The sequence below is a fragment of the Coptis chinensis genome, chromosome 7 (genome assembly GCF_015680905.1).
Source record: "Coptis chinensis isolate HL-2020 chromosome 7, ASM1568090v1, whole genome shotgun sequence".
In the NCBI taxonomy this organism is placed as follows: Eukaryota; Viridiplantae; Streptophyta; class Magnoliopsida; order Ranunculales; family Ranunculaceae; genus Coptis; species Coptis chinensis.
This window is the reverse complement of record NC_141462.1, coordinates 9,647,664-9,674,889: the sequence shown is the minus strand read 5'-3', so window position 1 is coordinate 9,674,889 and position 27,226 is coordinate 9,647,664. Positions and strand designations below refer to the sequence as shown.

At 36.5% G+C, this 27,226-nt stretch overlaps 2 protein-coding genes and 2 pseudogenes across 2 annotated transcripts; 2 read left to right on the top strand and 2 right to left on the bottom strand.

The window, feature by feature from the left end:
• Positions 1 to 221: 221 nt before the first annotated feature.
• Positions 222 to 1,119, top strand: LOC147485877 (heterogeneous nuclear ribonucleoprotein 1 pseudogene; annotated as a pseudogene).
• A 1,398-nt stretch (positions 1,120 to 2,517) lies between these two features.
• Positions 2,518 to 3,107, bottom strand: LOC147485876 (uncharacterized). The gene is made up of 2 exons (XM_086573602.1): positions 2,642 to 3,107; positions 2,518 to 2,522 (listed from the first exon to the last, which is right to left on the bottom strand). The coding sequence occupies exons 1-2, from the start codon at positions 3,105 to 3,107 to the stop codon at positions 2,518 to 2,520; spliced, it is 471 nt and encodes a 156-aa protein (XP_086429728.1).
• Positions 3,108 to 4,877: 1,770 nt separating this feature from the next.
• LOC147485875 (ubiquitin carboxyl-terminal hydrolase) lies at positions 4,878 to 7,981 on the bottom strand. The gene is given in 6 exon segments (XM_086572678.1): positions 4,878 to 5,404; positions 6,342 to 6,535; positions 6,538 to 6,588; positions 7,087 to 7,335; positions 7,540 to 7,592; positions 7,879 to 7,981. Coding segments are annotated over 5 exon segments (882 nt in total). The 5' UTR covers positions 7,565 to 7,592; positions 7,879 to 7,981; the 3' UTR covers positions 4,878 to 5,041.
• Positions 7,982 to 19,619: 11,638 nt separating this feature from the next.
• LOC147485874 (small nuclear ribonucleoprotein SmD1a pseudogene) lies at positions 19,620 to 19,971 on the top strand (annotated as a pseudogene).
• Positions 19,972 to 27,226: the final 7,255 nt, after the last annotated feature.

Here is a 27,226-nt window from a genome sequence, read left to right as displayed (position 1 = left end):
CTCTCTCCAAAAATTTATCGACTTCATCTCCACCAACAAGTCACAGCTCACCCATAGTTTTGTCAAATTTAGTGTTAACCACAGCTTACTGTATTTCTGTTTTCCTTTTTTATTTTTCTGCCAAGTATTTTTTTTCCTTTCATTTCCCCTAGTCTCGTCTTAATTGCAAATGCTACATATTTGATTTGCCTGCCCACGCTTGTAAGGCATCTTGGTTGTAAATGTCTGTTAAATGTACTTTTGTCACCAATACCTTAGAGGCTTAGAGTGGCCACTACATGTGTTTCTAGTCCTGTTTATCATTACGAGTTACACTAACAGGTATTGTACAGGTCAGACCATTACATGAGGAGAAGAGGCTGGAAGTGCTAGTTAATAGGGACCTAAATGGTTGTTTCTTGGTAGAAGAGCTGGAAAAGACAGTAGAGCTGACTTTGTAATGCACTCAATCAAATCCCAACCAACGACCAAATATGTCTGAAGTTGTAATGAATAAATACTAAGAGTTATAATGAACAAAGCGAAACAACTTCAGTTGTTGACATAAAGAAATAAAAAAAAGTCATATGTACAACTAACAAGTTTTCTCAGTAAGAAGAAACCTTGAGAGATCACTTCAGCAAGTATGGTGAAGTAATAGACACTGATCATGAGAGGCAGGGTTACATCAAGGCTAAGAGGTTTTGGGTTTGTTGTCTTTGCAGATCCATCTATAGTTGATCAAGCACTTGAAGAAAATCATGTTATATGTTCAAGAATGGTGGAAATGAAAAAAGCTGTACCAAGAGGTGAACAACATCAACATTACCACAATTCTAACCAAGAACAACATAGTAGAGGTTTTGGTAGGAAAAGTAGTAGTAATGGTGGTGGGAATAACACTCAATTTAGGTCTAAGAAGATTTTTGTAGGGGGTTTATCTGCTAGCGTAACCGAGGAAGAATTCAGGGGGTATTTTGAAAAGTTTGGTAGAATTACGGATGTTGTTGTAATGTATGACAAGATCGACTCATAGGCCAAGGGGTTTTTGGGTTTATCACGTTTGACTCGAGAGGAAGCTATAGAGAGTGTGATGAGAATAACTTTCATGAGTTGAATAACAAGTCCTGTGGAGGCTAAGAGGGGTCTTTGAAAGATCGACGACTAATGCTGGTAGGAATCATACTAATAGTCACAATATGAGGAATGGTGAAGGAAGAGGATCTATTATTGGTAGGTACAGTGGGGGATACCCAACATATAATCCTATGTATAATCTTTACACGGGTTATGGACCTCGACTGGTTGCCAGTTACCCCTATGGAGCATTCGGAGGATATCCGATGGGTGGATATGGTGGAGTTGGTTTTTGCTGCACCAAGGAGTCCTTGGAATGGCCCTAGGATTGTTGGTCTTAGGCGATGTTTGGTGCCTTCTGTAAATGCTCCATTTCATCCTGGCTACTTAAATGGTGGAGTTGGAGGTTATGTAGGCATGACAACCGGGCCGATTATCATGGGATCATGGGGCCCCGACACCAATGGCAAATGGAATCGGGCAAAGAAGGTGGTGATATGCAACTTTCAGCAGGCACATGGCCAATGAGGTTAGATGGTGGAATATCATATCTGGTCTTATGGGAAGTTATGAGGTTGCAGTTGGCAAGCAAAATCAGAGGGCACCCGGTTGGATGATTTAAACCATACCAAGTTGGTCTCTGACTTCATTATATGTCATGTGAGGTCAGACTAATTCATACAAATCAAGTTGTAGTCCTTATTTTTAGATTTATGCGCTCTTGTTTAAAGTCCACCATTGTGTCATTGGTATTTTAATTCATTATTAGTATCATATACGGTCTTCGCTTGTAATATAGTTCCCTTTGAATTAAAAAAAAAAAAAAAAAAAAAAAAAAGTTTTCTCAGTAAGAATACTATGTCTAACACCATGTCTGACTTATATGTGAATAAGAACTAGTACATTACAAGCCTACACTAACGGACATTATACCACCAAATCTATATACATCTATATATATATATATATATATATAACATTTAAAAAGGATAGAGAGTACCTATTCCCCTGAAAATATACATTTGCCCAATGCTTATAAGGCACTCTCTCAAAAAATTTATCGACTTCATCTCCACCAACAAGTCTTAGCTTTCCCATAGCTTCGTCAAATTCAGTGTTAGTTGCAACGTATGCACAATCAGAGAGCAACTTCTGAACATAAGAACGTTTGGAACTTTTACTGGACACAACCGTCTTTATATTATTCTTTAAATGCCGAAGACAAAAGCTATGGTAGGAATCAGGAAACAAGATTGGGATATAGGTCACCAACCCATGATGCCTATCAGTAATAAATGTAAGCCTTCTATCGGGCGAAACAACTTTCTTCAAATTTTTCAGGAACCAAGCCCAATTGCCATCATCCTCAGACACAACTACAGGAAATGCCACGGGAAATAAACCTACAAATACAACAAAAGTGTCTATGAAGAATAACATTTTCATTGAAAAACAAACACATTATACTAAAGATACATCAAAATCTATGAATATAGAATAAAATACAAATTATAATTTATTTGACATATCATTTTCTCTAAAAACATTAAACCTAGGTAATCGCACAAATGTACGAAAAATTTACCTTGATTGACATTTTTGGCTGTTGCAGATAACAAACACCCTTTGTATTTTGCTTTCAAAAAAGTACCATCCAAGCAAAGCATGGGTCGGCAATAATTAAACCCATTATAACACGCCTCAAATGAAATAAAAAGCCTCTCAAACTTACGAGTCACTTTGTTCACCTCCAAGTATGTATAAGTACTCGGATTGGTTCTCCTCAAGTTATCCTCATACCAGTTCAAAAGTGCATAAGACAAAGCATCATCACCATATATTTCCTTCATAGCAAGTTCTTTCCCAGTGTAAGCATAATAGTAACCCAAATTCAACTTATAATCACGTTTGAATTCTTTTACAATATCTATAGGTTTCAACAAAGGGTTGTCTCTCACTTGGTCAATAATAACACTCTTAACAAGTTGACTTGTCATCTTGGGATTCATTGCATCCTTAAACCCAGCACCACAAGTATGGTTAGGAACCATTTATGTAATTTCAAATAACTGAAGCATTTTGAACCTTGCATATGCATGCACTTTCCAAGGACATCCCATCTCCTTCTTTATGGTACACACAGCATTAACTCTCATAGAATCATTCATCTCCAGAAAATAAGAATACCCATTTTCAAGATAGTATTTTAGTAACGTAGTCTTGAATTCAATAGAACCACCATGAAACCTTTGACCAACTCCAGTTATCAATGTTGCCCATATAGAAGACTTCGAAGGCTGCTGAATTTCAGTAGACACATCATGCATATGTGTAACACTACTACTACCACTACCATGAGACAACATTCTAAGTGGTTGTTCAATAATACCAACATACAACTCCACAAAACCATATCCTTTAGCATAAACAAAACATGCTAGAGATTGCAGATCAGAATTAGTGTCAATTAACGCTTTTTTTTCTTCACGAAACACATATAACTTACATGTCGTTGGAGTAAAATCAAGTCATCTCGTACATATAATGCTTTTAACTTCACTAATCCTAGAATCCAACCCAATTTGAACAGAAATTTTTTCATTCTTATACAATGTCACCGCAACCACCGAAAAGTCCATTAACAAACAACAAGAAAAAGTCCGAGAAAAAAAAGAAATTGTAAACAATAGTAATTGAAAACATTAAAATCAAACAATAGTAGATTGAATTCTAACAATTTACCTCCTTTTTTTTTACAGCAATTAGATCGTATACAATATCTCAAGAAGAATTCATGTATTCGTTGAAATAAAAAAAAATATATGAAATTCTGTGAAACTCCAGCAGTATAATGGGAAATAAATTGCCAAATGTGAAATTTTGGTTTGAATTCATTTTGGGAGGGACAAAAGAGCATCGTGGTTACGGTTAAGAGTTTTCTTTTTTCGTGTGCGAAAGAAATTGGCAGTTATAAGGACAGGGGTAAAAAAGAGAAATAAGATTTCGTTAGAATACTAAAGTCAGATGTGTCACAAAAATTTGGAGTAATATCAAAAGAAAATTTTGGTGTTTCTCAAAAAAAAAAGGACACCAAAGAAAGTGTCTAGAGCCTAATTTTACATATTAGTTAATAAACATCTTGGGCGTCACTTGAAGTAACGTCCCAATTAAAAAGAAATTCGAACGTCACTTAAACCCACGTCTGTTTTATTTTTTTTAGAATTATAACATTTGTGATGGGTAAAGACTGTCATTTATTGGTTGGGCCAATTTTAATAAACTACGGATGTTATTCAAAGTGAGGTGCATTTTATTTCTTTTTTTTAGTTAAACCACTTGTGACGGACTTTGATCATCGTTTTTTCTCAGTTTTTTAATTTTACAAACTCTTAAACCTTATTGTATTGGATACCATTTTGGATGTGGAAACTATTAATGTGTAAGAGGGGTCATAAAACCCTAGTGGCACCTATGTGGAGGTGTATATATAAACTCTCCATTGGAGATACCCTCATGATTACAAAATAAAGCAATCCCCACGTCATAAATGCAAAACTCGCCGAATCTCAAGCACGTAAATAGTGACTCTCGATCAACTCTCACCACATCATAAATGTAAAAAGTAGGGAGACATGGAGTCTTGCTGCATTGGGTGGAGATTGCAGAGAGTTTTGGTTGGGATGGAGGTGAGGATTTTGTAAAAGACATAACCTGAACTTGGGTTTAATGCTCACTTGACAAACACCAACCATGAGCTGCTTTACTATATTCATACAGGCCAAGATCCTGTATAACAGTAAGATAAGTTTCATAGGTTCATATTTATACTACAAGGACTTTTTTATTTGATTGGAACCAAAAATAAAACCCCTCACAACCGACTCATCGTACCAAATTTGCATATCAAACAGGCACATATGTAACCACAAGGGATATGACATAATATTAATTGAAGTGCAGGGACCTAACTACCTAAGCAATCTTCTCAGTAGTAGCGCGGGTTAGTATTGTAAGCACGGCCACCTGGATAAGGACCTTTTGATTCAAAACCATCTTTTCTGGTACCATCAAGGTACTGACGCTCTAAGTATGAGTCCAACTTAATACGCGCCTCTACTGCTTCATAAGCAGCTAACGCTCCAGCTGCTGCTTCTTCTGCTGATTCTCCGCCATAGCCATGAGGGTCACTCGGGCCTGTAGCATTCTGGTAGTGGGTCATCCCTGCTTGTTGATATTGATTTTTTCGGGTATGTGATTCCCTCTGGAGAAAGTCATCTCTTCGATTGGCATGTTGAGCTCGAAGGGCAGTCAGCTTCTCCTGATACTGGACATTGATCTCACCTAATTTCTGAAACAATGAGAATCACAAAAAATCTAAGGCTAACATCACATGGTTGATAATGATCATGTCATCTTGAGTTTGATAATTCAATCATTAAAATGATAAATCCAAAAATCCATACTCAAACATCATAGGTACCAAATTGAAAAACCCCTTGTTGACTGTTGTAAAATATACACTTTCTTTTCTCAGCTAAAATAGAAATCTCATCAATAACCAAACACGGGTCAGAGAAGATTGCAATATGTAAAAGTAGAGAACAATACAATCAAGGAAAATACAGCAAAAGTAACCACCATCCACAACCCAAAAGTAACAATTTATCCCATCTAATAACAAAGTACTCAAATGAACAATCTCCTAAAGACTTCGGTCCACCAAGAGAGGAACTCCCCAATGATAAGCAGAAGACACTACCCCCAACACACACGGATGCAGAGACACAGTCAAACTATGGAAGGTTTAGTTCAAGCCAAGTACCTCTTGTCCTCCACTATTTGATTGATCTATGATCTACAATGATATGGAGACAAACATGAATATTACTCCTATCACCTTCTCCTGAATCTTACAAAGACAGAAAGTGTTGCTAATCCTAGTGCCTCAGTCTTACTCCCTATCTTAGTTGTTCAATCAACTCCAACAAAAATGAGGATCATCCTTGCTTACCTAGCCCATTACCTCAACCAAAAACTATGAACTATATGTTTAATAGAATCTTTCAGTCTTTACACATCAGCGATATCTCTGAAGAACAAATGCAACAACTAAACAGGCATTATTTGTCCTTAGTGTTTCTTGCAAAGCAAAAAACGCAGAATCAAAGAATCTGCCAGAAAGGTATATATTCTCAAATTTTATATCCCTTGGAAATAAATGCTCGTCAATTAAAGTGAAAAGAGAAGGATGAAGACCTAAAAGGAAAAATTCATAATAGACTCACCTGCCTATGCCTAGCGTTTTCGACATCCTCTGCCTCGTGCTGTTCTTTGGTTAATTTTATAATCTCATCATGGAACTTTTGTGTCAAACTTTCAAATGACTGTTGAGAAGCATTGTCCTCATAACCAACTTCCATGTCCTGTTCATGAGGCTGGGCTCTGGGGTCCTTGTTTCCATGTTTGTCTAAACCCATTTTGGATCCGGCCTTTGACCATGATAAAATGTTCGAGACATGTCAACCCCTTGACCTAGATAACCACAATTTACATTCTAAATAAGAAACACATCAAATTAGTAAACAAAAAAACAACGACAAACTTGCTTAACCAAAAAAAAAACATGCGATGAACAAGAAACTGCATATTTGCATGGGTAAGTGTGGCTTCCCCACTCCCTTGCTCCTTGGTAGGAGTGTAGGAGAAAATGCACAGGTAAGTCTGATGTATGATTCCAAAAACTTTCCAGGTACCACACACCTTTTATGCAACATCTAAAAGTTATAAATAAATTTAGTAGATTTGACATGGGTACAGAAAGAGTTGGTTATAAGCTAGACAATAGATGAGAGATTGTAATGAGATCGTTAGAGAAGACACATACTACGTGCTAACGCATACAGATTCCTAAGAAAATAGATAAGGGATCTTTGAACAGTAATGAGGAAGTTCTACAAAAAGAAAAGCCTCTGACATGGCTGAAAACAAATTGATCAATATTGTTTGATAAGTGTGGAAAGAAGCACTTGCCTTCATTATAGATTTGTGAAGATAATGGATTTGATCCTTTTGTTCCATCTCTATCCCGTTGCCACTGTGCTTCTGCTTTTGAAGATATATATGGATTCTCCTCCTCACTGGGTAAAGTATCAGGTCTTCTTGCAAAATGGTTCATTCCAGTACCATGATGCGTTCTCTGGGAAGACATATGCTGCATCTGAGATGCAACATATGAATTCACATTGGAATCACCATATTGTCCTTGCCGTCTCATCCTTGCTGTTTAACAAACAACATTTCATAATTAATAAAAAAAAAAAACAATGCAGCATCCTTTGAAAGTCCTCTCATCCATGTTCCAATCAATTGAAAGTATATATATAATATAAGGGTACAAGTGACAAGACCAGATAAAGAACAGTCCAGCATATTCCATTCACGTCAATTCTTCTATCATAAAATAAGTCTGTTCAGTTAACATACTAGTATACTGCTGGCAGTGGGGCATGACAATATCTGTTTTGATGAATTAGTGCCTAAGAAGATCAATAGAGCAGATTCAGAGTTAATTTCCAGTAAACAAAGCTAAGTAATGGAAATTTTCATCCTAGCCAAAAAAAAAAAGGTCCTTTGCATAATTAAGCTGTAGTTTGCATATAAGTAAGTATTACACATCAAAGTTTGTACCATGTTGTTTATATATTTAATTTGAATTCGAGTTCATACTTATGCCTTCCTAAATTATTGTTAATCTTCAGAAGGCCAAAGGATGATAATAATAATAATAATAAACTGAAGTAGAAAAAACGAACAAAAAGTTACCGGATTATTCGAGTTCCGTTGTTAATTCAATTGTTGTTTGTTGGTTTCTCCTCTCCTATTTGAAAAGGGAGATGGGAGAGAGTTTACGAAATTATTGAAGAGGGGAGAAAGTGGACAGTATATCTCTTTTGGGCCCAAACCGTTAGCTCAGAGGCTCAACAAGGACGCAGAGAAGGAATAAGAGTCCTGTATTGGGCGCCACATAAATTGGATTGGGAAGCCTCCAGCCCAAGCCCAACAGCAAAAGGCGCCCCCCCCCCCACCTCAACGCATATCGGCTACAATCTTGCTCTAACCAGTCATCTCTCTCGTGATTTCTCACCAAAAACACCCAAAACAAAAAATCACTCCACCAATCACTCGTGAGACCACAAATCACTCCACCAATCACCAATCACTGTCTCCAGTTTCGAATATCAATTGGTGAGTGCATTTTGTTTATTTTTTTTAAAAATTCAACTCTAGTTTCTCAATTTGTGGTTTCTATTGTTGAATAATAAGCTAGTATGGTTGTTATTGTTGAATAATTTGTGGTTTATATTGTTGATTATTATACAATGCAAGTTGTTTGGACTGTTGGTACGAAGTATTGTTTGAAAAACATTGAAACGATCCAGTGAAGTCGTTTTGAAGATGCACCAAACGACTCAGTGAGATCGTTTTGGAAATGGCCCAAACGACCCCGTGAGGTCGTTTGAATGTTTTTTTTTTTTTTAATATTCTTGAATATTCTTTGTATTGTTGAATAATTTGTGGTTTCTATTGTTGATTATTATACAATTCAAATTGTTTGGACTCCAAAATGACAAATTATACAATGCAATTTGTGGTTTGGCATAATAAGGATTGAGAAGCCATAACAAGGATTACCTTCTCAATCCTGTACATAATATTGTCGTTGTTCATGGTTTGGCATGTTTGTTGGAATACTAGTAAATCTGTGGAAATGTGAAACTATTGTAATTGGATGAATAAAATACTTTCAACGGTTGTCGATGAATAAAATATTGTGGTTGGTTTGTTGGAATAAAATGAGATTGCCGTTTTCTATCTCCCTTAGAACGGAGCCCACATTGGGCTTTTATCGTGAAAATCTAGAGTGATGCCGTTATTATTTGGGTCATTATAACTAAACGACCTTCTCCCTTTTTCTCTCTATCAAGACTACCTCTATATAGCATATACACTAAAGTTTGTACTTCATTCTATAGCATAATTAGAGTGAGAGTTACAACGGATACGCTTGTGACTGCTATTAGTGTCTTAAAGATTGTAGCCATCTTGTGCTACTGAAACTTGGTTATCTTGATTGACATTTTCATGATATTCGCTAAGAGTTTCTATTTAAAGTAGGAATTGACATTCAGGAGAAATAATAAAAAAATTTTTAACATTTCTAATGGAAATATAGGAGCTGGCAAGTGATTTATAACTTTTAGGGTTTATTTACTCTTCGGGAAACCATCACACCATATTTAGTTGAACGACTGTAGTTTATTTTTAAGTCAGCAGATTGAGATATATTTACTACAGGAAAAAAAGTATACAAAATCATAGAGTGGATATCCTAGTAAACTATAACAAGTCTTGAGCACTAGCCTTTCCACTCAAAGATGATGTCCCCAGTGCTCCCACCTAAAGATACAGAGCTTGGTGGACATTACGTATACAAAAGTTTCTAACATAGGGTCTATGCCTATGGATAATGACAACTTAACTAGTAGGAGTAGCAGGCATATCATACATGGAATGTAGGTTGGGCAAGGGTATTAGGGAAGATTATGGAGGTTTTGGAACTGTAATAGTAGTGTTAAAATCAGAATATGATTTAGATTTGATTAAACTTATTATAGTTACTAATACTTGTTTTATTTTTTTTGTAGCAATGGGTCCTCGATCAAAGAATATGAAGAATGTAGCGAAAACTACATTCAAGAGTGTGAAGAAGTTGTTTGGTAGCGGTTCCTCTAGTGGTGACGCGGCTGAAAGAAAGAGAAAAAAGGGAGAGGGCACCACGACATCAGCGCGTAAAGGGGACCATAAAGAAAAAGAGGTTCCTGAAGTTCATTCATCGAGTGAAGATAATATAGATAGTGTAGATAGCGATAACAATGTAGGTTTAGATGTAAATATGGATCGTGGGAAGAGTATAGTGGAAGAGGAGAGTGAGGAGGGGGAAAGGAGAGTGAAGAGGAGGGTGGGGAGGGGGAAGAGGAGGGTGATGAAGATGATGAAAATGGAGATGAGGAGGAGGAGGAGGAGTAGGATGATGATGTAGAAGAAAATGTGGTAGAAGTCGTACCACCAGTGGAAGAAGCACCTCTGGTATTGGATTTTGTGAGAAAATTCAATGATGATTTGGAGTTCAAAAGAGGTGAGTATGGGGGTGGCCCGTATGAGTCAGAACTGTTGTATGACTACGCGGTGCATGTCGCTCGCGATATTTGAGAGAAGAGGGTAATATTTTGATTTTCTTTAGTACTTTAATTTTATTTTACAAAATCTTTTGTTTCTACTCATTGAGCATAATGCGTGCTTGGTTGTTTCAAGAGGATCGCGGAGCATTAAAGTGTGTTTCACACTTAGCAAAGTTGTGCCAATGGAATTTCATGAATGAATTTAGAAAGTCTATGAGATTTGCCCACGAGCTGAGAAGGACTGGGTTGTATGATCTCGTGTTAAGTTATCACGAGCATATGGATCCACCATTGGTCTCTACGTTTGTGGAGAGGTGGCATCCGGAGACCAACACCTTCCATATGCCATTTGGGGAAATGACTGTGACTTTGGATGATGTTGTGCAAATCTGTGGAGTCACAGTTAGAGGAAGAGCGGTGCAATGGGACAATGAGTTGAACTTACAACAATCGGTAAATCTCCTACACCGTGCTCTAGGTCTCCCTATTTCTTTGATTAAGGTGGAGATGGAAGCTAGCAAGTCCACTTCAAAAGTAAGCCTAGAATTCCTCCGGAAGAATTTTGCTAACAAGGTTCATGATAAGCCCATATGTATCGCTGCTGGGAAGGTGGTGGAAAAGGTCTCGAGTTTGCAGGAAGTCCAACAGGTTGTCAGAGCTTTTATCATGTTTTTCTTTGGATGTGCCGTTTTTACTGACAAGTTTGGGACTGGAGTGTCTCTATGTTATCTGAGGGCGTTGTTGAAAGTTAGTGAGATAGGAGAGTATGCATGGGGTGCAGCAATTTTGGTGTTTTTGTATAGAAGTCGTGGGGCTGGCACATGTGCGAAGGTGAAAGGGGCTACAGGCTATATGACTATTCTATAGGTAAACCTTTAGTATTTTAGAGATTATTTTTAATGTTAATTTTAGTACTTTATCAATATTTAACTATTTGTATATATATAATATGTTAACTATATGTGTGTATATATATATATGTTATATATATATATATATATATATATATATATATATATATATATATATATATATATATATATATATATATATATATATATATATAGGCATGGATCATCTATGAGTACTTCCCGGTATTCAGACCAATTCCAAACATGGACTATAGCTTGTCTCAGGCGCGTGCTCATAAACACACAGTAAATCTTGAAGCACTAATGAACTCCTAAATGCATGAGGACAACATTAAATCTTAAAGCAAATAGGTATCCAATAAAGGGCATGCTCATCCACTTATTTAAGGGGTTACCCTTCTTCATGTGGGATTGTTTTCTTCATATAAACAACCTCATTTTGAGTGTACAAAGTACAATAAAGGGGAGGTGGTCAATAAGCTCTTGGTACAAGTCATTTTTCATCAATGATAAGAGCCTCAAAACTGTAGTTTTAACCCCTTAACAATAATACTTTTAGACCAATTATGTGAGTAATAAATAAGACTTAATGCTGATTACGTGTTTTTATGTATTTCAGGCATTGGAGTAAATTATGTGTAGAAATGTGTCACTTTTGCGAGATAAATGAGCAAGGGTTGGCTGCTAAAAAGTTCTATGATTAAAGGCTAAGATTCAAGGAGAAAAAGCCTTTTTAATGCCCGGTCAAAGTTGAAAAGTGATATCCGTAAACATAGTAGATCCTAAATATTAATGTTAACAACACTAATACGTAATCCTACCGTTCTTACGTTTAAATCAATTCTTCTTACTCTCAAAACATAATCATGCAATATAATGAGTAAGGATTCGTTCCACTCTTAACTGTCTAGACTTAAATTGAATTCAACTAATCAAACCCAAAAGGAACAATGGTGAGAGTAATGCTTTGATGTGAAATTTCTATACTACCATTCCCAACACTACATCATAATAGGATATTTGCAACACGCACCTTTTTTGTTTTGCAACGCTTATTTACCGTTAGTAAATTGCCAACGCTAAATAAGCGTTGGCAATGTTGTAAAGCGTTGGTTGGCAATGTTGTAAAGCGTTGGTTTATTTGAGTGAATTTCCGAATTAATTGCTAACGCTTAAAAAGCGTTGGAGAAGTGTTACAAATCCAAAAAACCAAAACAACTTCGAAATTTCAAAAATAGGGAAACAAAAAAGAAATCGCTGTCGGTATTTCAAAATAGAAAACCTCTCTTTCTCTCTCACAGCCGCTGGGTTAGGTTAGGGTTTCTCTCTCACAACCAGGTTTATTGTCTTTTTTCCTTCTAAAAATTCATTTAATTTGAAGTGGAGATTCCTCATTGTTTTGGTGTTATAATGGCAGTCAGTGGAGAACTTTCCAGCCGAAATTTCTACTACTTTATCGGTTCAGGTATTTGAATCTCGAATTTTACATTTCTTTGCTATATGTTTGTCTCATGTGTAGAATTTCATAGAATAAGGCGATGCAATTTTTTACTTGAGTTTAAATGTTGAAAGCAAGTTGCTTTAAATTTTGGATTTTAGAATTTTGATGAACTTGAGTTGAATTTTGCAGATGTACTTAGAATGTTTGGATAAATGTTTATATATGGGACTTATTGCATCTGTTTTTACGGGAAATTATTCTATGTTTGATAATGCATGTTGGTAAATAGTCAAACTCATGTGTTCAAGGATGATTACTATCATGATGCTTTACCTCTATGTAAGGAAGTTAAAGAACTGTATTGGTGTCACAAACATGTTTGGAATGAAAATCTTAGAGTTGGTACTTGAGAAATTGCAAAAAACATTCCATTAATTTTACAGGGGTATGGTAGTTCCAGTACGAAAACGTGTATTTGTGTATAGGGGTCCTTAAATGTTGGATTTGGGGCTCACATAGCATCTTACAACAACATAGGCACAGCTGCATTTACTTAGTACATGCTTATTGCTCTCGCGTCTAGTCCATTCAAACATGTGACTAAGCTTGTTTTGATTTAAACCATAATATAGTAGAAACTAGAAAGTGTGTGGAGTTTTCTCTCTTTAAAGAAAATGGTTTTAGCTATTTTTTTTTTCAAGTCTGCATTATTTACTATAAGCATGTAATTATGGTGTAGTGTGTATATCTAGTGCATAAAAACCAAAAACAGGTCGACATACTTCTATATAACAGGAGACAGTAAGATGAGTCCCCTTTTCAAGATTGGAAAAGAACACACATACAAGTATATGACCATATTTGCTATAATAGGAAACTAAATATTCAGTTAGTTCTCCTGCAATTCCTCCTAATATCTCCATTGGAACCAGTTAATGGTCTGATGTCTCCCTTCTTAATCATGGTTGCAACAAAATCGGCATTAAATGTGCTAGGATTGTTTATGTAAAGTCTCACTTGGGAATCATTTGCATCTGAGATTTGTGGATGTGCATGCATCTTTTGGCTTTTATTTTCTTAAATTAGGTACATTGTGAAGGCTACATACTACACTAGCTAATTTAACATGTATATATGTACTTGTAAAATTGATTATTTGTAATTTTCTAGATAGAGTGTGTTTGATTGTTTTTGCTTGTTTTTGTGTTCAAGTGTTTCTGTTTTAATTTTATAATTTTGTTTGTGTGGTTGGAATTTGAATCACCCATGCACTAAATAACAATTGTTAAATACAATTTGGATGTTATGGATAAGGAAAAAGTAAGAAAGAAATGTCAAGATGTGTTCTAGATAATCTTTAAACAAACTAAGGGAAATTTTGTTTTTTTTTTTTCGTTCTTTTAATTTGTTTCTTCCTGATGTCATAATTTATTGTAATCAAGGCGGCTTTATAAATGACATTAGTTCGACAAGATCTCGAGGTGGGGTTTTTTGTTGCCGGTGCTAGTCTTGGTTAGACGCTCGAAAAGGTAAAACAAAATTTTTTTCTTTTGCATTAATTAGTCTAGTAGCGTATCGGTTTAACAATGCTGTTTTTTCTTCTTTTTTTTGTTAAATGATTAATTTGTTTTAAGATCTTGTGAGTATTGTAATTCATCATCTATGATTATCACCCATTTGCAACATGTACCAAATTAAAAATAAGCATGTCATTTTATATATGAGATATCAATATGCATTGCGTGCTTTTTGTTTGGTTTTGATTGATTTGCTTGCTTGCTTTGGTAGGAATGTCTAGCTTGCTCTAGTGTGATATTTAGCATGTGTGTCATCTTATTTTATTTGTTGCCTACTAGGCTACTACTACACCATCTTAGGGTGATTGGTTCCCTATTCACTAAGAAGTTGCAATGCCAGATTTGCATGTACTTGGTTTATTGGACTCTTAATATGCGTTTCCATCTCATGTTGTATTTCCCCATTGCTTTTACTTGTTATGAAGTTTAACATGCTTGGGCTGAGATAGTAAAATGTGTTAAATGCTTGTGTTTTGTAGCTATAAGCATACACCCCGTTAAGTATGATTAGCGTAGGTCTTTGAGAAATGAATGCCCTGTACGAGTTTTCTTGTTTGATTTAATTTTAGTAACTTATCATCCTTAATGGATTTTAATATTAATTAGGCTACTTGTGTCTTAAGAATGGATTTTAATATCTGAGGAGTGACTTTCAGCCCCTGTCAAGTTTCTTTCCGAGTCCCAAATGAATTTACTTGTTTACTCCTCATGACTCCAAACAGTAACTCTAAGGTGGTCGATTCGTTAAATCTATAAAAGTAAATACCCCGTGATGAGTTACCTGAATTTCTACTTTCTATTTCTGAAGTTGTACATTGTTGTTTTGTTCTTCCAAGTTTCAACTCTGTCATTAAATCACCCTCTTTGTAGTATTGTGGTCGCTTGATTTAGTGGTGTTGTTGACCATCACGCTTTTGTTTTTCTCTGACTTCATGAATGCTTTGGTTTAGCTCTTGGTGCGATGGGACGAAGCGTTTCTTAGTTCTTCTACCCCTTAACCCGAAGCTAAAGACCCATCTAAAGCCAATGTGTGGTTGTTTCCTATCTTGAAGCAATATCTTTGTTGGTGCTAGTTTAAGCTTCTTTGGGAAGTCCATCTTGGGCAAGGTTGGAGAGTTAAGACAAAAGTCTCGGATGGTATGAACCTTATCATTTTAGATTGATTCGTTTTCTTTCTTTTATGTGGCCTAATCAGATGCATCGTGATGCTTGGCAGCTTGAGCAAGAGGGACAGATTTATTCTTCAAGGAGTGCAGATGCACTTATATACCCTCTATGGTCCTTGTTACTTGCCTTTTGTAATTATCCTTTAGACATCGCTAGTAGTTTCAAGGATCCGAAGAAAGGATTGTGTGATGCGCCGTGATGAGCCCGATGTGGCGTGGCATAACTGTTCGAAGTCTACTGATTCTCATTCAATGTAACAAAAGTTTGTTGGAAGAAAAAAAAAATGATATGCTCAATGATGACATAAGCATCATTTTGTACAAAGAGCTAAAGCAACTTATACCCCTCAAGTTGCAGCCGAGAATTTGAATGCACCTGAAGTTAGCCGCTTTCATGAATTTTTTTTTATCGGTATTATCCGGCGTCTTCATGAAATCAACAACCGATAGTGGTGGATGTGTGCGTGTATTTGCATATGCTTGTTACACCTTCATTGAGATAGATGTATTTATTGCATGGATTTCCATTGTTATTTTTCTTAGTTCAAAGTCTGCTCACAAGTTTCATTGTATCTTTAGTATTCACACGTTCATATAGGTATGTAGTAAAGTGTATTTCGCGGATACCCCTCAATTGACCCACCGGAAATGTTGATAAGAGCGATCTTTTGTGTGGGGCAGTCTTGTCACTGCATATAGACAAAATCACATAGTTAATGAGGAGGATTGAAATTTTGGACATTGTAAACTTTTATCCATTCATCATATTTTTTGTAGTTACTAAAAAGGGATTTCGATGATCCCCATGGTCGTGTTATCCTTAAGAACCATTATTTTGGCTTTGAGAAGTTTAGTAATTCTATTTGTACCGTTTTGCATCCACAATCGGGTGGGTTTGCTTCAATATCGATAAGGAAGTAGTCGGGGGACTTTTTGAGCGCACAATGGTTAAACTTCTAAAGGTGACTCAAGGAGTCATTAAAAGCAGAGTCGTCGCAAACTCCACTTCCACGAAGATTGAGAACTCGGCAAATGGAAGTTCTCCGTTGCTAGCAAGGTGCGTGTGTGTGTGTGTGTGTGTGTGTTTCTTCATCTCTCTTTTACCGCACCTTTTTAAAATTTTATTTTACGTAAATAATCTGGCTGTTAGTGGAAAATGAGAATGACATGGAAATGGATAACCTAGATATGGTGATATGGGTACGGGGCTGTGGTGTGTCGAACACTTCATTCTAGTACATTAGTAGGAGGTGGCCATGGATGTATGCAAGGAAGTAGGTGGTGTCTTAAATTCTGGATGTTGGGAAAACCTTGAGTATAAGCTGGTGGTGCCTAAGCTTAGTGAGCACATTATAGCTTTACACTTTATAGCTAGGACCACTAAATCCCGAGGTATTGTTTTACTTAGTTTAAGAGCTTGAGAATATTATATCCAATTTATTAATTCTACATATAGATAAGTGGCCGGTGTTGATGATTACTCATCTTTATGTTGTTTTAGCATATGACGACTAATACTTTAAGTGACAAGTATTAAGCCTTGTTGGACAACACCAACTTAAGTAAAAATAGGAGTTGGACTTCATGTTGGGATTTTTTTGGGAACATCAATTCAAGAATATGGGGGAGGACACATCACTGACTTAGAGGAGACGGGGGGGATGTTAGCACTACACCATAATAGGATATTTGCAACACACACTTTTTTTGATTTGCAATGGTTATTTACCGTTAGTAAGTTTCCAACGCTAAATAAGCGTTGGCAATGTTGTAAAGCGTTAGTTTATTTGAGTGAATTTCCGGAATTAATTGCTAACGCTTAAAAAGTGTTGGAGAAGTGTTACAAATTAAAAACTTGAAAATTTATTGTAATACATTGTTATGGAGAAGGTTTCTTGTTCATTACTTGTACTAGGTTAGTACAGACTACAGCCTGCCTTTGCCGCAGTGATTGTTAGTGGACTTATATGTATCAGTGTTATATCTTGCAGCTTATTCACATGATAGGAAGTTCTTGGGCAGTATTTCACATGATCAAATGTTGAAGGTATATGATGCTCTCTCTCTCTCTCGATAGTATGATACATATATTTATAACTAGCGTTATATCGAAATTCAGTTTTGCACTCAATTGATGTAGTTGTTTAGTACAAATTTATGCATCTGTGTAGATAGATGACGTACTTGCGGTTACTACTAGAGATTTTTTTTTTACTTTCTATTATAAATATTAATTGCTATAGCTTTTGATCCACTACTCGTTGGATATACTTATTTCTGTAAGAGAAGTGGAAAATCAATCAGTTCAAAGAACAAAACTTGTTTGAATAGTTTAATCCTATGTTACATGGACATGCCATATTTCAAAAATAATCCGTGTCGGATACGTATCCACATGTCCGTATTTTTTTTTTGGGATAAATAGATTTTATTAGAATGGACTTTGCACTATTGCACTATTTTCTTTACTTTTTAACATCCTAGCTTGGTTGACACTTGCCAGTTGCGTTATGGTTTCAATTGTGTATGTCTTTGTTCGTTTGCGGTTTAAATTGTTTATGAAAGGCTGAAGTGCCGATTTTTTAATCACATGTCATGTCATTAGGTGAGAGTGCCCGCTACGGGGTCGATATAAACACTGGTGGAATCATAGATACATTTGCCAACTTTGTATGGGAACCCCTTTGTTGTTAAGGTATTCAATGTTCTTTCCCATGTTGCTTTGTTCAGTTTCTTTTTACCTACATTGGTCGTGATTGCAAATGTCTCAGATAAATGCTATAAATGCGACAACAGAGGCAGCTTGCCTAATTCTAAGTGTGGACGAGATCGTGAAGAACCCAAAGGTAAGGTTTTCTCCAGCTAGTTGTATGGCGTTTGTAGTGTTATCTATCAAACATGTTACACTCGGCCAAAAGTTCAGTGTCTTCATATCCCAAGAGTTCAGTTGTTCAGCCTTCTGTTATTTCTTTTTTCATTCCACTGTGCCATCCTTGGTAGTCACAGTGTTTTAAATTTTTCTTTCACTACACCAAAACAGAATATTAGTAACGCTCCAGTTTTTTGCTTAGTAACGGTTTTAAAGTGTAACTAGGTTCCTAACGTTTTATAAGCGTTACAATTATATATAAAGTGTTACTTTAATTTTGCCAAATATGAGAATTAATTTGTTACGTTTTAAAATTGTTTGTTTGGACCAAAAAGCGTAAATAAATCGTGAATATTAAATATAACATTAAAATAATAGCTAAATTAGAATTTAAGATTTCTAAATTAAAATTTTCGTTGAGAGGAAAGAAATTTCGGTGAGAGGGAAAGGCCAAAATTCTCGCGCTCTTTTCCCCTATTTAAGATTACTAATGAACAGCCCTATTTTCATCGCTTCTCTCGTTCAACAAGTTCATCCTTCAACAAGTTTTGGGAGTCAAGATCGGTCGATTGCGCCGCCGCTATTAGGTAACGTAGTTTACGCGCCTTCTTCTTCTATGATTTTCTATGTTTCATCATCTCATATCTCTTTTTCAATTTTTCACACTACTACTAGGTGATATCACAACTGAAATTAACTTGGGTGTTGGTTGGCTACTGATTATAACCAAAGGTGCGATTTTTATTACTTGTGTTATTCATTAAAAAATTCGATTTTTGTGGTTTGATTTTGCTCTTCTATATGTAATTAGTAATTACTTATTTTAGTTATGTTATGATTTATATTTTTCCTGGTTTGTGGATTGTTAGATTAATATTCATGCTAGCAAACACACACACGGTCTGTATAATGAATACACCAGTCCTGTTGATGACAAACCCAAACCCAAACTCAACTTCATACGGTTTAAATATCAGACCCAAGAAAGATACGGGTGTGGACAAAAAGGCAACTAATAATAATGTTGCTCTTGAGTTGAAATTGTTGGAGAAATTTCGTGAAGATATAAAAAAGTTTCCAGATGATAAAGGGTTGGAAGAGTTTATAGGTGTTCCGGTTAATGGGTATGGGAAAGCGGTACTTGCTGGGTATGGGTGGTATAGGGAGAGGGATTGGGAAGAATGCGGAACGAGATGTTAAGGTTGTTCAGTATAGAGGAGTGTTTGAAGGTAAAGCTGGTATAGGTTTTGTTCTTCGAAACTAACTAATTAAGGTACAAGTTTACCAAAGAGTTTTATTATAACGCGTTATGAGTGCCAAAGAATGAACCCGAGTAACTCCTCTCGACTTAAACCTTAGTTTTGGTTTCTTCCCTCGCCTCCAAACAAACAACGCGACAATGAAGCTCGTCAGGGTTTTGATGAAGTTGAACAACGAGACGATTGTCGATCGAGCTTAAGAACGGCACTATTGTTCATGGCACCATCATCTGGGGTAGATATCAAGATGAATACTCATTTGAAGACGGTTAAACCGACGCCGAAAGGAAAGAATCCAGTGACTCTTGATCATCCGACCGTGAGGGGCAGCAGTATTTACTATTACATTCTCCCCCGACAAAGATAAACCTTGAGACTTTCTTGGTTGAGGAGACACCTAGGGTCAAGCCAAAGAAACCAAAGGTTGGGAGGCCTATGGGACGTGGTCGCGTGGCCGTGGCGAGGGGCGACGGGCGTGGCGGTGGTCGCTAGAAATGTTGGACTTACGCAAATTTTTGTAGGATTTGCTTATGTACAAGAGTGGGCATATGGAGAGATTTGGTGGATGTTAAGGATAGCAGATTTTCGTTTACCATTCTTACTTTGTTGAAATGTTTTTAGCTTAAGCCTACTTGGATGGATGCTTAGTAGAATTGTAGAATTGTTTGAACTCATTTCATGTGAATGCATAGTACAATTTGGTTCAAGATCTTGTTTATCTTTTGGCATTTGAGGATTATAACAATTAGAATTGATGATTGGTGATAACCCACATTTCTCTTTTGGAGGGAAGGTTCATAGAATGGCCACCTTCTTTGTTTAATGACATTAAAATTCAGATTTGAAGAAAATAGGTGGCCATGGAGTTTCATTTTCAAAAAAAAAAAAAAAAAAAAAAGAACCCGAGTAAGTTGTTATACTTTACTATATTGACCAAATGTCATCCGTTAGTGTCCTCCCCTTCACCGGTTGAATGATTCTAACACCGGGTTAATATCTCTCTGTCTTGAGTGATTAACAAGGTATGCTCGAATCGAAATGACAGACTCCCATCCGATGTAACAACCGGCCCGTTATCGCTCTCACATAACAGATTAAAGCTACCCATTGTCGGCATTGGTTTGTGGATTGTTAGATTGTTAGCAAGTGGTGGAGCTAGGGGGGGGTGGTACATACTCGCTCACCCCGGATTTTAGCAGAAAAATTAGTGTTATTTTTTTAGAGAGTACTAACTTTACTTATTTACTTTGTTTGGAGTACTACTTTCCATATATTCAGCCCCAAAAAAGCAATGATTTGAAAAACAAACCCAGTTTCACCCCTCCATAACTTCTCTCACTTATAGATAAGATAATTTTCATTTTCAGCAAAAACTTTAATGGCGTATATTGTGTTTGAGGGAGTAATTTGGTAGTGAATTAAAAATGAACCCAAATGCTTATCTAATCTAATCTAATTCCATTTCTTTAATTCAAACTCCCTAAACTCAATCAAACCTTACATTGAAATCCAGAAAACCAATAGGCATGTTTTAGAAATATTTTTTTCAATCAATCTCTCTCTTTTCTATGGAGTGACAACTGAATAAAAGAAAGAAAAAGATTGGACTGTGGAAATATTAATGAGAGGGGAGAATCAACAAACAAAGTGGTGGGTTATATAAGTATTTTCGTTTTATTTTGGTGGAACTCTCATTAACATCTCTGTATTTATTATTTCCATCTTATTCATCTCTCTCAAATTTTTGAAATAATGGCGATAACTTGATTAAAAAGAGGTTGCCTTCGAAATTGAGAAATGTGACCTTTGGATCTTTGGAAATTGAGAAATTTAACTAATGGTTGGATCTTTCTGTGGTCATAGACACACCTTTAATTTCGGGGTTAATTGAGTTTATCATAAGAAGAGATCGAAATGCAAAATTAGAAAGAACTTTCAAAACAAAATAATTTCTTTGAAAAACAGAAAACAAAGATACGACGGAGAGACAGTAGAACGACGAGCTCTCTAATTTTTTGGCATTTTTTCATATTATTTTTGTATTCTTGTTCGTCTAATAGATGTGGTCTCTACGTAGATCGAACTAGCTAATCGTGATGCACACCATCCGACTCTAAACTGAGATAACTAGTAGCTGTGTGTCTATGAATTGTGTTTCTACTTTCCTACAAGTTATCTGTCTACGAAGTTGTAGCATTCATTGGCTCACCCTGGAACAAAATCCTGGCTCCGCCACTGATTGTTAGTAGTATCTAACTCCTTTTTTTTTTTTTTTAGTTTGATAGCGTGGATAGGGTTTTCTAGAGTTCATGCTGGAATGGGTTGAATATTTAAACAAAGAATAACCCATGTCTTGTTTCTGGTAACTGTGGGTTTTAAAAGATAAAATCTGAACTAGTACACAAAGTATCTCTTTTTGAAATTCAGACTCATATTTGAAGCAAGTTCAAAATTTTCAAACTTGTATCGAAGTGATTTGACAAATCCACATCCTATTGGTCGAGCCTTTGGAATAAAATCTACAATGAACTACATGAGTTTGTATATATGTGCAAACCGATAGCATATATTTATATTTTTTTAAGACGGAATTTCAGGCAATTATCTTGAGTAGAGTGCACGCATGTTGGGGGGAATGAGAAGTCTTTTATTTTGTCTTGCATTTTGTGCTTATATGTTATAATGCCTTCAATGTTAAAATGTAGGCACCGTTTAGCTTGTTTACCGAGATAGTTTAATATTTATAGAACGTTATGCATCAAATTTTCATAAACAGATAGTGCTAAAAGCCAGGCTAGTAGGAAATGACATTGACCCTATCACTTGTTCCTTGTGTTTACTTGATGTGCTACTTGCAGAATGTCTCAACCGATTCCAAAAGATTGGATGAATGAAAATGACAGACTTGGGAGTGTGTATAGGCAGGGGGTTTCTGATTTTATTCTATTCGCTAGTGGCAAAGACGAAACGTCGACCACGTGTCCTTGCCCATGTAACAAATGTCGAAATAGGAAAAGGTTTGCATATGATATAGTTAGAAAACATTTGATTCATAACGGTATAGAATCAACATATCGTGTATGGGTTTTACATGGTGAGAACCCATATAAGGATCGAATGGTAAACCGAGTTGAAGAAGAAAATAGTGAGAAAGGACTAGGGATAGGGAATTTTGTTGATGTTGCTTATGGCATGCATGAAGAATTAGTGGGTGATTTGAGTGGAGGCGATGGAAGTCAAGCTGAAGATGTTGAACCACCTATTGTTCTAGAACCTGATTTGGGTAAGAGGTACAATGAATATAAGAAAAAAGCAGAAGAAAAATTATACCCCTCATGTGAGGCTCCTGTCACAACCCTTTCAAAGCAGCTGTGGACCTCCATAACTTGAAGAAGCAGTATAATTGGTCGGGAAATAGTGTGACCGCGCTTTTGTCTTTGTTGAAAACGTGGTTGCCAGATGGAAACACTTTGCCTTCTAAGTATCCTGCAATGAAGGCAATGTTGAAAGATCTGGGAATGAAAGCTGAGTGCATAGATGCATGTGAAAATAATTGTATGCTATATTATAAGATCAAGCTGATTTTGCGGTGTGTCCTCAATGTGAAACGCCTAGGTACAAAGTAAAGGAGGGGAAATCTGGAAAGAAAGAAACAAAAGAGGCGAGAAAAGTATTGAGACATTTCCATTTGATTCCTAGACTTAAAAGGTTGTACACTATATCATGGATAGCACGTGAAATGACGCGGTACGCGAGAAGCGACACCTTCTTGGAATTATATGAGGCATCCAATCGACTCGCCGGTGGAAGACATGTAAAGATGATTGGCCAGATTTTGCTAAGGAAGGCGAATGTTTGGCTTGGAATTGCAACCGATGGATTCAATCCCGTGGTGTTCAATCCATCGGGTTATAGTTGTTGGCCTGTTTTCGTGGTGCCTTATAATCGCCACCACCGCCTTTGTGCATGAAATCTGAGTTCCATATGATGTCGTTGTTAATACCGGGCGAAGGCACCGAAGTCAAAACATCGATGTATTCCTTAGACCACTAGTTGATGAGTTACAACAGTTATGGAAAGAAGGGGTGGCGACTTATGACATGCACAAACAGGAGCATTTTACTTTGAGGGCTATGTTGATGTGGGGCATTCATGATTTACCAACAGATGGCAATTTATCGCCGTGGTAACACATGGTTACAAAGCCTGCCCTATTTGTGGTGATGAAACTCCGTCTATGCATCTTCGAACGCAAAGGAAGATCGTTTATACAAATTACCGGATGTTTCTTAAATCGATCACCCATTTAGGCAAGGCAAGTACTTAGGAGTTAAGACAAAAGAGTTAAACCCTCCTCCGCCAAGGTTAAAGGGAGAAGTAATTAAGAAAATGTTAAGTCGCGGTCCATTATGTACCTGGGAAAGTATTAAAAGGTACCAAACGGAGTATAGATGATGTGGATGTGGTTGCTATTGGAGATGATGAAGATGATGAAGATTATGAAGTTACTGAAGCATGGTATAAGAGGTCTATTCTCTTTGAACTGGAATATTGGCCGAAGCATAAAATTCGACATGTTATTGACGTGATGCACGATGAGAAGAACGTGGCAGAACACATAATAAATGCGATTCTTGACAAGAAAGACAAAACAAAGGATACAGTTCAGGCACGAGAGGATTTGAAGAAAATGGGGATTCATAGTGGTCAATGGATGCAAACAGACCCAATCACAGGGAGATCTGTTAAACCAAAGGCCCCATTTGTTTTGAATAAAGATGAGAAGCTTGAGTTCTGCACAATTTTGAAGAATTTGAAGCTTCCTACAGGTTTTTCATCGAACTTAAAAAACATTGTCACTTTGAGTCCTCCTGGTTTGCTTACAATGAAATCACATGACTATCACGTGATTATGTGTTACTTGCTTCCAGTTTTGCTTCAGCATGCTTTTCCAAAACACCGCGATTTGCGTAGAGCTATTCATCAGATTAGCTTATTTTTTAATCTTCTATGTTCGAAAGTCTTAATCCGAAAGGAAATCCAAGATGCCAAATACATGGTTGCAGAGGCATTGTGTGTATTGGAAAAGTATTTTCCAACCGCTTTCTTTGATATCAGCATCTACCTCTTGGTGCATTTGGTCGATGAAGGGCTGATTTGTGGACCTATGTATCCTAGGTGGATGTATCCATTTGAACGGTATGTAAAATGCCTTTACTTTTATTTTTATTTAGTGGCAATTATTATTTAATTTTAAACTACAAAGTACAATTTTGGTTTTGTTTATTTTAATAGGGCAATGAAGGAGTGTAAAAATATTCGAAAGCAATAAATGTTATGTTGAAGGCTCCATTGGAGAGTCCTATATTGTTTCGAAGTCCGTTAGGGTATGCTATGGAGTACATGCCAAATTCTCGGGATGGAAATCACAAAGCTACTCGTGAGGCATTTCTAGATGAAGATGGAGAGTATAGTGATGAGGGCCTATACTTGAGGGTAAAACTGTGATCCTAGGCAAGGAACAATGGATACAAATCCGTAGGTGGGTTCTTTTTCGACTCGACATCGAAAAGCTTGATGAACATTACAGGTTTGATTGTTTTTGATAGATTTGACTCAAACATTTACTAGTCTAAAAAGTCGTAATAAATAGTCGTGTCAAAACGGTATAAACAAATTGTAGTGAATATCGCGGCCTTTTGCAAGCAACCGCACGCGTGCGGAAGAAAAGGGGTAGCAAAGACAGAAGTGGAGATACAGACTGAGTTTATTGTGTGGTTATATGACAAGGTATTGTTTTATATATAATTTAGTTTAGTAGGATATTACAATTAGTATTTTAATTTTATCTTTCTAATTGTCATTTTTTTTACTTCACAGTTGTTGGTTGCAAAAGACACAGATTGTGACTTATGGCGATTTGTCCAAGGACCATTGTTCAAAGCTAAAACATATAAAAGTACCGTGTTAATGGTTTTGTGTTCTCTACTAGGTCGCATGACGAAACAGTTTCCACACAAGATAGTGGTGTTTGCATGAAAGCAATCACTACGTTTACGTCGAGTAGGAAAGACAAAAATCCTATTGATTCATCGACTAAGTGGTATGGGGTTATCGAACAGATAATAGAGTTGGACTATACGACCTTCCAGCATGTTGTCTTTTACTGCAATTGGGTGAGGGTGGAGGACAAGACCAATGGTTGTAAACTTTGTCCAGATTCTAATTTGGTGATGGTTAATCTCAATAGGCTAAAGAGTGTTGATCAATACTTTGATGAGCCGGTGATTCTTGCTTCTGAGGCTAGTCAGGTGTTTTACTCGGAGGATTTGAGAAATCCTAACTGGTGGGTAGTCATAAATTCGCCTAGGCGATTGACAAGTCGAGTTGATGAACTAGATGCACCAACCGACTTCCAATCTATTCTTGAGGACCAACCTAATTTGGTTTGTTGATGGAAAGTCTAACTCGATTGTAATAGTTGCACTCTCATATTGTGAGATTTTTAGTTGCATCACGAACTTCTCGTTTTCTACTTTTAAATATATAAACTCTTTCTATTTTGAAGTTTGTCAATGCGGTTGGGTGAAAGGTGTGTTTGAGTTGTTTTTATCTTTTTTTTAATCAAGAATAGTCTCTATAAATGTATACTTTTGAACTTTGTCATTTTTTTGTGGTATCCTAATTTTACCTATTTGTTCTAACATTTTTTGTTATATAGTAGGCTATTTAATAATGGCACTAGGTCAATCTCAATCTATTGCTTCCCACCATCGAAGTTCAGTCCCACTTCCATCTCATAATTAAACTTCAGACTCTCACACATCTCAGCCTTCGGGAAACTCACCAACGATTACCAAGTTACCTATAGAGTTCGATGAGGATGGCGTCGCTGTGGGTCCTAACCATGCCAAATGGAATACCCAGGTTGGTATTTATGTTCGATCTCGTATTCCAATTCATTACAAGGATTGGAGGAAAATAGATGGAAGCTTCAAGGATAATGTCTGGAATAAATTAATGGTAAGATTTACATGTACTTTAATTTCGATGATAGCATCCATTATTCTTGAATATTAGTATGTTTTTCAAGTCCTATATCTACATGTTGTCCAGCCCTATGTATGGAAATTTACTTAATATGAAATAAACAAAAGTCACTTTGTTCATGTAGCGGAAGAATTTGAGCCTAATGTTCCCCAAGCAATGGCACGCCGAGAAGTTGAAAAGGACTTTCCCCAAAAGTTCAGATCAGCAAAGTATGCCCTGCGGAAAGAAATTTGGCGTAAGTCGCGGGGAGATGGAAGAAGCTATTGCAGCATGCCCAGATGGTAAGGACCCAAATCATTGGGCTGTGTTTGTTAGAAATGAGAGTACATTTGAAGTGAGAGCTAGAAGAATAAAAAAGAATGCAGAGAATGCCAAAAGAATATATATCGACATACTAATGGTATGGGACACATATGCCCATAAACCGGATAAAATGGTAGGTGTCTATTCTTGCACTAACGATTTCTTATCACATTATGCTAACAACTATTAAGGATTTTTTTTTGTAGGATAAAGAAGATCCTAGCAGAAAACATGGACGGGTAGATAGTTGGAAAAAAGGACATGAGCCGTCGGATGGAACTATATTAGAAAGTGCTCGGACCCATTATGTAAGTTTTAATAACAATGAAGCTTGAACTTACCTGTGTGTTGGTATTGTATATAGATTATGTTGCATATTGTATTACTCATATCG